General features: G+C 28.8%; 1 protein-coding gene across 6 annotated transcripts in view; it reads left to right on the top strand.

The window, feature by feature from the left end:
- LOC107443151 (major vault protein) overlaps positions 1-11,815 on the top strand; it is a 31,038-nt gene extending 19,223 nt beyond the window's left edge. For all 6 annotated transcript variants that reach the window (XM_016056919.4, XM_071177626.1, XM_016056920.4 and 3 more), the window contains 5 exons: positions 191-332; positions 1,826-2,037; positions 2,738-2,981; positions 8,499-8,687; positions 10,925-11,815. In XM_016056919.4, the coding sequence (XP_015912405.1) occupies positions 191-332; positions 1,826-2,037; positions 2,738-2,981; positions 8,499-8,687; positions 10,925-11,089 (952 nt within the window). In that variant the 3' untranslated portion in view covers positions 11,090-11,815. The remainder of the gene's footprint in view (positions 1-190; positions 333-1,825; positions 2,038-2,737; positions 2,982-8,498; positions 8,688-10,924) is intronic.
- Positions 11,816-12,515: the final 700 nt, after the last annotated feature.

The following is a 12,515-nucleotide window of genomic DNA, read 5'->3' on the forward strand; positions in this document are numbered from 1 at the left end:
GAAGGCGTATTTAATATTGATTGCTGGTTGATGTTTGTTTGAAATTATAGTAGGGGGGGAGGGCTTGTTCTGTTAATATTTAGTTAATTGAATTCACACTAAAACTAAATCTGCAATTTTGATTATTTTATTATAAATTTATTTAAAAATAATTTGTGAAGAAATATTTATATGCAGTTCCATTTTTAAGGTACTTTGATGTGAATGATAAAAGTGCAGAGAAAGCAGCAAAACTTTTTAGTGTTCCAGACTTTATTGGAGATCTTTGTAAAGCAATAGCGTCTAGGATCCGTGGTGCTGTAGCTGGTACTAATTTTGATGATTTCCACAAGGTTATTATAGTTTATATATTTTTTCTAGAATATTACATTCTAGAATTCCATATCTTAGAATAGTACATTTTGAATCTGGTGTCAAAGAGCAAACAAGTTGTTTACTGATTTATTTTTATGAAATTGTGTTTCTATTAACATAATTCATTAACAATTGCATATTTTATTCTGTTTTTTGTAAAAATTATATATTTAATAATATATAGTTTAGGTGATAGGCACTGAAAATAAATAGAATTAATTTTTAAATTTTTTTTAGAGTACCACATTCCTTAAGTGACTTTTTATGACGCAGGCTAAAATCATGCATATTACTATTTAGTCCTATATTTAAAACAAACTCCATTACTAATACAAATTGGGAATATTATTATAGTTTATTGTATTTTATACTATTAAAAGCAAAATATCTATTCAGGTCTAATCGAACAATTTTTTTTTGTGTCAAAAACTTAATTTGGTTCTTAAGTTGGAAAATTTATTTTCATGATTTAGAAATATAATTTTTTCTCTTGTCAAAACTTCAAAAAAAAAATTTTCTGAAGGATTTCATTAGAAGTTCAAGAATACTTCTATGTAACATAATAAAAAATCCAAAATTATCAGATTTTTTTACATATATTTTTTTAAAATTCTGATAAAAATTTATTTTTAATGTTGTGATATTCTGAATATTGAAAACTATTTTAAAAAATGTATTGAAAACAACTTTTGTTATATAGCAACTTTATAAAATTCTCGTATTATCTTTAAATTCTTAACAAATTGCATCAAAATTATGCAATTTTAAAAGAAATCTCACAAAAGTTTTTTACAACATTTTATTTAATTATTATAAATTTATCTTTCTAAAATGTGGGCATAAATTTTTCATGGTCTTTTCCATATGCATGTTCACATAGAGGAAGTAGGAAACTCTTCCAATCAAAATAATCTTTTAATTGACCTCTTTTTTTTGTTATCTTGTCAGAAAAAATTAAAAACTCCTAGCCCTACTGACTCAGACTTAAAAAAATTTATTAAAAATAAAAATTGAATGAATATTTTCTGTTAGTTGATACAAACCAATCATTTTTATTAATTGATTTATTTAGAATTTAGTTTCAATGCAAGTTTGGCAAAAAGAATATTTTGTATCATAATTTTAATGTTTATGTACACTGTTTTACTTGCTCAGAATCAAGTTCATCTTAGAATAAAAGAAAGCTAAGGAGAAAAAAATGTCCTAATATTAATTTTTTTAAACACGTTAATTGATGTGCTGTAAGCTATTACTTTTTACACGAATCTTGAAAATATGTGTTACAATTATGCTTCTACTTCAAATGAGCTACAGCATATTGACAGCCTCAATGAGCTTCCTCCAGCAGATCCAATCAAATGCTATGATCTTCCAACTTTTGAAATTTAATGTATAACTATGTTTGCAGTGTTATATTTGAGTATATTGTGATTTAATCACTAATTCTCTACACTTTGAAAATATTCTTCAGAACTCTGCTGAAGTCATCCGCACTGCAGTATTTGGGCGTGATGAGCACATGAAAATAAGAAAAACTTTCTGTTTTCCTCAAAATAATCTGTATATTACTAGTGTTGATATTCAAAGTGTTGAGCCAGTAGATCAAAGGACAAGAGATTCTCTACAAAAATCAGTCCAGTTGGCAATTGAAATCACCACATCAAGTCAAGAAGCTACTGCAAGGTATACATTATCTTTTTATTAATTTTCTTTCATTTGTCTGAGATTGTTATCTTGTGGTTGAAATATCTACTTTCCAGCCAGCAATGAAATCTGTGCTGAAGCTCTTTGCTCCATTACAATGCCAATTTCAATCAATTACTAGCCACCACTATCAGAGTTTATAGGTTTTTATGACCCAATAAATTTTATCGTCAATCAAAATTCTGATCCTTTATGCAAAATATTGCATATTAAAATTTATCAACATAAATTTAGCTCCATTTTCTTTCCAGCTTAGTAGAGGACTAAGTTTCAACTATGTGTCTGCTGCTTATTAAGTTACTGGAGTTTACTGTTGTTGTTTCTAATGACGCTTGCCATGTTCCTAAATGGTACAAGCAAAATTTTGTTCACTTTCCAACACAACAAGCAAACTGAAATTAAAAAAAAATAGTAAAGCAAATTCCAAGTAAAGTAAGCGGTAGAATTTTTTTTTATTTTTCTCTGATCTATATTCCAAAAGGTTAGGCTTGTCACTTTAGTTAAATTTTTTGATGGTTATGCACTCTGGTGTTATATGTCTAACAAAAATAAAATTTCAATTTTTGTATTCTACTTGAAAGACACTATGTTTAAAAATTTTTTATTGTTTAAGTAAATGTGGTTTATTTCTCCATTTTTAGAAAATAAAAAATCTCTAATTCATTAAGCTATTTTGCAGGCATGAAGCTGAAAGACGAGAACAAGAAGCCAAAGGTCGCCTTGAACGTCAGAGAATATCTGATGAAGTAGAAGCTGAAAAAACTCGAAAGAATTTGTTAGAGCTGCAAGTTGCCAGAATGGCCATTGAAAACTGTGGTCAATCTAAAGCTGAAGCTCTGAGTCGTACTGAAGCTCAACGTATTGAAGCTGAAGCTGCCATTGATCAAGCCAAGGCTAAAGCAGAAGCTAAACGCATTGAAGCTGTATGTATTAAAGTATTCTTTTTCTTAAATTCATTGCTTTGAAGCAGATATTCAAACTGGTTTGTCTATAAAGGCCAAATTTAAGTTTGTTAGATCAAACTGGAAAGTTCTAAATGCCAGATAAACGGCAATTAGCGGAGGGGGAAGTGAAGTTGCAAAATATTTAAAAGTTTTATCAAAATTCAATATTTTTTTTTTGGACATGGAATATTAATGCTTGCAACTTCAATTACTATAAGTAGTAATTTCCAGAGGTTTAAAATGACAGCTAAATTTAATAATTGCAAATGAAAATAATGAAGCTGTATTTTAAAAGTTAACAGGGATCGTATTTTCCCTAAAATTTTTCTAAAGGTTTTTCACAACCTCTAAAATACTAAAATTTTGCAGTTCCTAAAAAATGGAAATTATGTGAGAAGTAATGATTAAATCTCTCAAATTAACGTTCTACTCTAATCAAATAACTAAATCTGGGTTGCACCGATCTAACAGCTAAGTGCTTCAAACACATAAGAATTTACTTGTTGAGAGAGCTATCAGCATTGTGCTTCATTTCTTAAGCTTTCATTGCTCGTAATCATTTTAAAACATTTTCATAGCGTTTTCAAGGTAAATTACTTAAAATACACCTACTTCCTGTTCAGTAAAATAAATAAGTTGATCAGCATGTTATATGCAATTCATACAGGCCAGTATTGTTGCTGCCACGAAAGGCAGATATAAGGTATAACGAAATTGATAATGGTAAGAATTGGAAACAATTCTATTTAAATTGGTATGCTAGTTGAAATTTTTTAGTTAACTTAACAAAGAACAATAGCGAAAATATTTTCGTGAATGTTTTTTTCTACAATTATTTAAAACTCGGAATTATTTAAAATTTTACTTACTTTTTTCTGATTAGTTTTTCAAGCACTTAGAATTTTTCGACATGGAAAAAAAATTGAACAATAGTACAAAAAGTGTGCTTGCAATTTCCAGAATTGTTCGTTATTGAAATTTTTTGAAAGAGTATATTGACAGTGTTAGGTATTAATGGAAGCTATAAATATTTTATGTTAGTACCCATAAGAAACTATCTTAATGCAGGTTTATGGATATTTGATGAAACAGATTCTTTAAGATATTATCTAAAATGTGAAAAATTAATTGCATTAATATAAACCATTTTAACTTTTCAAACTGAGAATCCTGAAAGGGGTTTTTGATAAGTAAAGCTATGCTCAGTGTTAGTCACAATGAAATGAAAATACTATTTTATGTCTCATATTGGTGAATGATACTCAAAATTATAAAGGGGTATTAAATATACCTTTCACATTAGCACTACTTTTGGCAGTGAAAGATTCTCATAATTCATACCTGGAATTTAGTAGAATAGTAAAATAAGTTATACTAAGTAATAAATTTAAAAACTAATGAATAAAAAAATGAAAAATTTTGATTTACAGATTCGTGAAAGTAGCCAAAAAACTAGACATTGGCCTAACAAAATAATGAACAGAAAGATTGAGAAAAGCTGCAGTGTCTCAAAATATTGTAGAAATGATGGTCTCATATACTTTTAATATCTAAAAGAACTGATTAGCTACAAAATTCGGAAAAATGTCGAGACATGGATTCCAGAGTCTCGAACTTAATGTCAATTCCAAAGATATTAAGTACTAATTAAGTACTAATATTATCACTACCAAAGTAGAAATCTGAGATGGTAGAACTACAAAATATAGAATCAGAAATGACTGTCTTCAAAACTGTGAAAGAAATATTGAAAAAGTGACTGAAAATTAAATATTGCTTCTAATTTTTAACTATAATTGAAATTTAATAGTAAACAATATTTTTTGTTAAAATAATTAGGTAAAAATAAAGTTTCGAAGTAGTCATCAAATTAATGTTTTTTTCTTAAAATTTCTCTAACATCTAATAGTCTACCACGAAGTTATAAGGCTATGTAGACCATTTGTTTTATGTATTTAAAAAAATTACTATTGCCATTACCATTTGTTTTAAAAAAATTACTCGTAATTTGTGAATATGAAATAAACGATAAGTCATTCTTTCAACCAGGGTCCTGCTTTTATGAATTTGTGCAAATAGGGTCCGGTTATAGCAACAAAAAAAATTCAAGGAGTTTTTAAATTGTAAAGAGATAGGAGATTATGCTCAACACTGTAAAATTATAATTAAAAAAATTAAATTTTAAAAAATAAACAACAATTGCTGCTTCTAAATTAGAGATGCAACATACAAATATTTGGTATTTAGCCTATACTGCTGAACGCAGAATATTAATTTCGGACGAATAATGGAAGAATCGTCTGCCGAAGACAAAACTTAATTCGTTTACATCCATCTTTCTTGTTTTCTGCCCTGGAAAGGGTTTATTCGATTAACAAAATAATAATGAAGATAAACAAATTTGTGAAGGGTCCGATTAAAAGAAAAATTATTTTGTGAAGGGTCCGTTTTTAAGTTAAAATATTTTGTGAAGGGTCCGTTTTTATGAAAAGATATTTTGTGAAGGGTCCGTTAACGGACCCAAATTTCTTCTAAACAGACCCCTGCCTAATAACTTAAATTTTAATAAAATTTTTACTTCATAGCTACTTTTACAAATTATGTAGAATTTAGATAAATATATGTCTTTATATTATAAGGTAGTTTAATGTAAGTAAATAGGTACTATCAGTGTATGTTGATTATTCCACTCATGAAATGCCAAAATTAAAGTCACGACCTGCTTATATGAAATCCACTATCGTTAACCCCGATTTTCATTTCATGGACCCCCAATTTTTTTTTCGCTTGACATGGACCCCTTGCAGGTTGTCATCGACCCCTGAGGATCGATATAGACCACTTTGGGAATCAATATAATCAGGGGTCTGTCCAGACATTTTGTGAAAGGTCCGTTTTTCGTGAAATTGTGAAAAAATTACTCACATTCTTTCAACCAGGGTCCGCTTTTATGAATTTGTGCAAATGGGGTCCGATTGCAAAAAAAATTTTTTCAAGGAGTTTTTAAATTGTTAAGACATGCAAGATTATGCTCAACACTGTAAAATTATAATTTAAAAAATTAAATTTTAAAAAATAAACAGCAATTGCAGCTACTAAATTAACGATGCGACGTATAAATATTTGGTATTTAGCCTATACTGCTGAATGCAGAATATTCATTTCGGACGAATAAAGGTCTGCCGAAGACAAAATTTAGTTCGTTTGCATCGGTCTTTCTTTCGCCCCTCCCTTCTAGGAAGGGTTTATTCGATTAACAAATTAACGGACCCAAATTTCTTCTAAACAGACCCCTGCAATTAATATTTTTTTTTTTTTTAAAAAATTTATGATTAGAGATTGTCTTTTAGCACGCCTTTAATTATTTCTTTTTAACTACTTTAAAAACTGTTGAGGATCAAATTCAGTTATTACATAATATTACACAATTAGATAAATTTTTAAGGTGTTATGTAGGAGCTTCTTCAAAATTCAAACTGTCCTTTCCTTTTTTTCAGGTAGAACTTTAGATATCAAACAGTCTCTCTTATTTTAATACAATCAACAGAATAGATAGAAAGAAATGCACCTTCCAAAGGAGATGATCAAATTAGAATTATACAATAATGCATGGGTACAAAATAGTGATTAAAAATTCATATAAAAACAGTTAAATTAAAGTTTCACACTATTGCTAAATATCAAACATTCTCTTCCACTGTTCCACTGTTAAAGTTCAGAAATACCAACAAAATTTTAAACACTGTTGTACTACCAACAGAACAGATAGGAAAAATATGTACAACCCCCCAAGGAGATTATAAAATTAAAATTATACAATAAAGGGTGGACAGCACAGAATAGTGATTAAAAAAATTATATTAAAGCAGTGAAAGCTACATATTATTGCTACATATCAAACATTCTCTTATTTTAATGATCCGGTGTTGAAGTTACAGAAATACTATCAATAAAATTTTGCTACACCATTCTACAATCAACGGAAGGATCCTCTTTTATGAAAAGATATTTTGTGAAGGGTCCGTTAACGGACCCAAATTTCTTATAAACAGACCCCTGTATAGATACGAATAATCTTCCCATTTTGCCATTAAATATGGCTTACTCAATATGTTAGACAAATTTATTAATATGCTATCTAGAGTATGTGTTTTCAATTTTACAAGTCAATATTAATATAATGAACTGCAGTGTAAGGTATTTTTATCTTAACTAAATCGCTCCCAAATTTTTTTTGGAGAATATCCTTCAAATGCATCCTAATATATTAAAAAAAAAAGTAAATACTGCCAATAAAAAGTGCTATAATTTTAATGACTAGAAACCAAGGTTTTTAATTTAATCTCAGATATAATTAATATAATTTTACATGGGAAAATGCAAAATTTGAATGAAATCTGTTGAATAGTTCCTGAGAAATGGAATTTTAAATATCTAACTTTTATTTTTTGAAGTCTGTGTTCTTTACACCCTAGGCTGCTGTAGTACTGGGTTGTCACTAAATAGGGAGAATAAGGAAAACCTGGAAAATAGATGGAATATAAAAATTATCTAAATTAACAGCATATTAAATTTTTCCTTATAAACTAGGAAGTGCAGGGAATTTTATTCTTTAACTTATAGTGTTTGTATTCTTTAACTTATAGTGTTTAGTGAAGTGTTCAATAAACTTGCTTGTAACAGGGCTCGAAAAACCACCCGTCCTCGGCGGTCAAAAATTCCCCACGGACAAAAAATTTCTCTAATCCAGCGTCCGCGCGGACGGCCGTTTTCCCGTAAATGTTCGTGATACATTTTAAATTTTTTTTATCTTACAAGAGTCTACCGCCTCACTTCTAAAATGACCCTCTGATCTCGAAATACAGCAACACACTGTGCATGGTGGAATTGATGTTTTCTCTGTCAGGGAGTACTGCAGCGGTTGAAAGGGGCTTTTCAGCAATGAACTTACAAAAAAACACATTACTTACTGGTCTTAAACAAGAAGCGTTAAACGCATTTATGAACATCTACCTAAATGGAAAACCTCTTTCAGATTTCTGTGCAGAAACCTCTGTAAAATATTGGCTTGATTGTGGAACTGGCAAACGTCATATTTGATTCATTTAAAAAACGCAGTACCATCGGATAAATTGACATAATTGACAGATAACTTAACCTTTGTTATTTAAATTATTTCATCAAAGAAATAAATTATTTCATAATAGAAATACTAGGTTTTACTAATAGTACCCTAGTATTTCTTTTATTACTGTATAATGTAATCCTAGTATTTGTAATCGTAATAACTACTAACTAATTCATTGTGCAATTTATATAAATGTTTGTAATAAATAAGAGAAAATTATATTTTTATTTATTTAGAAGCGACGGGTTAATTTCAAAGGAGGATGGGTAAATTGTTGGACAAGCGGTCCTCGGGGACGGGTAAAATTTCTGAGTTTTTTCGAGCCCTGGCTTGTAATATACTAACATATTCATTCTTTAATTACAAAGGAAACAGAATTAGACCGTCTACAGAAAGCTAGAGAGGCTGAATTAGGCTATGTGAAACGTCAAAATGAATTGGAAGTTGAGAAAACAAAGCTACTTTCTGAAATTGAAATTAATAAATTTGAAAAGGTGATTACAAGTCTAGGAAGTGATACCATTCAAGCAGTTGCGTCAGCTGGTCAAGAATTTCAGGTTTGTTTTTTTAATAAATTTAATCAGTTTCATTACTTTTGTGTGATTGGTTTATATATTTCTGTGTGTAAAACGAATGTTTTATGTTATAAAATAAAATTTTAACTATATTTTAAAGTATTTCTTTATTTTCAATACATTTGAACTTTTCCATAACATGAAATCTTTGGTAAATACTCATTAAAATAAAGCTGTAGAAAAGTTAGTCTTTTCTAAGCTTTCTGAGCATTTTTCTAATCAACCTGAGGAGCCCAAACTATCTGTACACTTTTATGTCTTCAATTATATTTATTTCAAACCAATCATTTCTCTCATTGATTCATTCATTATACTTTATTTTGGGGTTGAATAATTTCATTTCAATCGTGATTCAAATTGCAATTTAAATCACTTGATTTTTAAAATAAAATAAAAAAATCACTCAAAATGACTATCATGTTTTTAAAAACTTTTTTTTTTAAAAATGTAATTAATAAATAAATATGTTCTTTGAGTTTGAGATTTCATGCAAAGAAATAATAAAAGAGAGATGGACTCCAAAAGGGACACATTTTTTTAAAAATGGATTGAAAAATTAAAAAGTAGAAAAAGTAAAAGAAAAAAAGACTGAGAAAACAGGAAGCTTTTTAATTATAATTTTATCTTAGGTATATGTAAAATAATTTGCAGATTATAAATATAATTTAATAATACCCATTTAATTTTATGTTAATTGAGAAATAAGTGCTTATACAACTTACCAGTATGTAATCAGTGTATATCAATAATGAAAAAAAGACTATTCTTACACAGACTAAATTAAAATATTTTTTAGTTATATTTTTTTATTTAAATTTGTTCCCTGTCCTAATAATGAGTTTGAACAAAAACTACAATTCTTTTATTTATTCAGTGATTAAATAACAATGTTCCAAATGATTAAATAACAATTTTAGTCCAAAATATAATTTGTTTTTATCTATGATATTGTTTTTTAAATAATTAATACATTTTGGCAGATGCTTTGGTAGGTTATTGTAAAAAATGAAGTCTGATTTAAACAATAAGAATCCTGTTTTTTTACAATTTTGTTTTCTTTCTGCCGTGTATTGTCTGTTATGAAAGAATCTAGCCGATTGATTCTGGTTTTATTTTCTTGCTCTTCAGTTCCATCAGTCACAAATGCATCATTTAACTGATTTGTTACTTGGGCCAAAACGTTTTTCTATCAAGCTCAGCATCTGGAAAACCAGTTTTCAACCTAAGAAAATTTGCAATTAATACCTCTAACTCAGTTTTGGGTTTTAAGGCTGCTAACTACCATGTTTTTTACAAAATATTTTATAGAGTGGTAGACCGTTAAAAATTAAAGCTTTCGTAATTTTGCCAACATTTTAAAACCCTTACCATAAGACAGCTAGAGCAAAGTGGTGTTTCATATGAACTTTTGACTCATTTACATGGTGATGTGAAAAATGATTTAAACTCATACTAACAAAACACAGAATTGTCCATAAAGACGTAAACTTAGCCGTTACTAGACTAAATTTTCCCAAAAAGCGTTTGAAAGTTGACAGTCCTGTTTAACTATAATATCTTTTTGTATCAAGGTTATTGTTATTTTATGTATTTAACATGGTACGTAGCGTTTTTAAAAAGTGTTTATTTTCGTTTTTAAAAGCCCTTAAAGGGGCTTTTTTCATTGTTTTTAAAAAGTGCTTAATTTTCCCTTTTCAAAAATGAGATTTAATTGTTTGCCATGTCGATTTTTGCCACATGCTATGCAAATGCGTGCTTTTCACATTGTTCTATCCAACATTTTCACTATTCATTCAACCACAATCCATTTTGGCATACCGTCGGTCCATAGTGTATGAAAGTGCCAATCATTTTACGTGTTTGATGAAATACTTGCAAGTCGGCATGTGCGTCTGCTGGTCTGGGTTCGGTGAGATTATTGCACTCTCATGTGCAACTCTACTGAATTTCGAAAGATATTTTCAATTTCAAGCTTCATTTTCCACCATCTGATATCGAATCGCAATATCTCTTGATTATTTTATAATAGCTAATATAATAAAAAAAAAGTTCTTTGTCAGAAACTAGTTATTTTATCATGATCATGTAAAGTCTTTAAAATTATTTTGCATTTTTTAATGTATATAATGCTTAGAAATATTTTTTGAGTACTTAAAAAGTGCTAATTTCTTGTCGAAAGATTTGGCTATGCACCCTGTTTAAACATTTATCAATTTCAGGTTAAACTTCTCCAAGGTCTTGGAATCCAATCAGCTCTTATAACTGATGGAAACACTCCTATCAACTTGTTCGGTACTGCGCAAGGTTTCCTTGGCTCAGCACTAACTGGTGTTCCTGAAAAAAGACGCCGTATGGGAAGTGATGGGGAAGGTTCTTATACCTAAAATCTAAGTAAACATTATGGTAATCCTGTGCTCTTATTATTTCCTTCAACAGTAGACTCAATTTAGAATTCATTAACGATTTTATGTTTTGTGATTTTTTCCTCTGAGCACAGAATGGCATTGAGAGAGAATGGCACTGAGGCTTCTAGAAGTGTGTAGTTATCTACTTTAGCACATTCCTTTTTATATATTAACCGAAGCTTATACGTGATTTTTTTTTGAAATTTTGTATATTGATTTTGGTGCTTTCATATTGAATCATTTGTATTTGCAACTGAGTATTTTGTGAAAATGTTATTATATTTAATTGAGAGATTTAAAAACGTTAAGATTTGTCGACAAATAATTTATTATAATGCACATGAATTGAGTACAAGCATCGATGATTCATAAATCAAAAAAATAAAATAATAAATAAATTTATCTAGTTTTCATATAAGTTTTTAGATTATAATTTTCATAAATGCAACATGTGACTTAGCAAACATGTAATAAGTGTGACAAAAAAGCATGACTTTCTGTTTGATGCACCTCTATAAAATTTGCTTTATATATATGAAGTAAAGCTTTTTCCGCAGCCCATTGTGGGGTTCATTGATTTTAAGGCTTCACAATTTGATGACCAAAGGCATGATTGTAGCAATATAGTCACCAGGTAGCAGAAACCCTCCTGCAGGGCAGCCCATGATGCAGATTATTTTCCACCAGTGTTTTTAAAAAATTAAAGACAGAAAAAATGAGAATTTTTTTAAAAAAATCTATCTATTCTGAGTGTATTTTCTTATAAATTAGGAATAGTTTTTATTTTTTTTTCATCTGCTAAGTACCTGTGATGGTATGGAATGAATTTCGTTGAAAGAAACTTTAAGTAGGCTCAAATCTGAATACCTTGAATTACAATTCTCTTTAAAATGAAAAGATTTTATTTTGATACTAATAATCTGCAAGTTAAACCATTCTTTCTGAATTCTTTATTTAGCTCAATGTGATAAAATGTTTTTTCTCCTTTTCGACAAAGTTAAGGGTGTTTGCATAAAATTGAAATTAACTTGTATAACATGTGTATAATGTGTAACTTTGTTATCTATCTATATAAAAATGAATGTTTGTCTGTGTGTGTGTTCGTCATGGACTCCTAAACTTTTCGACCAAAAGCAATTAAATTTGGCAAACAGATCATTTAAAGCACAAGGAAGGTTACTGTCAAGATTAGAACATTCTACGATGTATAGTTTAAGCGAAAAAGATAATGAAATTTTCTGATTGGTTAAGCGTTAGCCATTGTTTTAAATTAAACTATGGGCTGTTCAATTTTTCAAATATTTTAAAGATAACACCAGTGATATTTGCTAGCTTATAGCTCTATTTGATCAAAACAATTATTGTACATATTTTAATATTTAATTATGTTTTATTCACCATCTCA

Source organism: Parasteatoda tepidariorum, chromosome 2 (assembly GCF_043381705.1).
Source record: "Parasteatoda tepidariorum isolate YZ-2023 chromosome 2, CAS_Ptep_4.0, whole genome shotgun sequence".
Taxonomy (NCBI): Eukaryota; Metazoa; Arthropoda; class Arachnida; order Araneae; family Theridiidae; genus Parasteatoda; species Parasteatoda tepidariorum.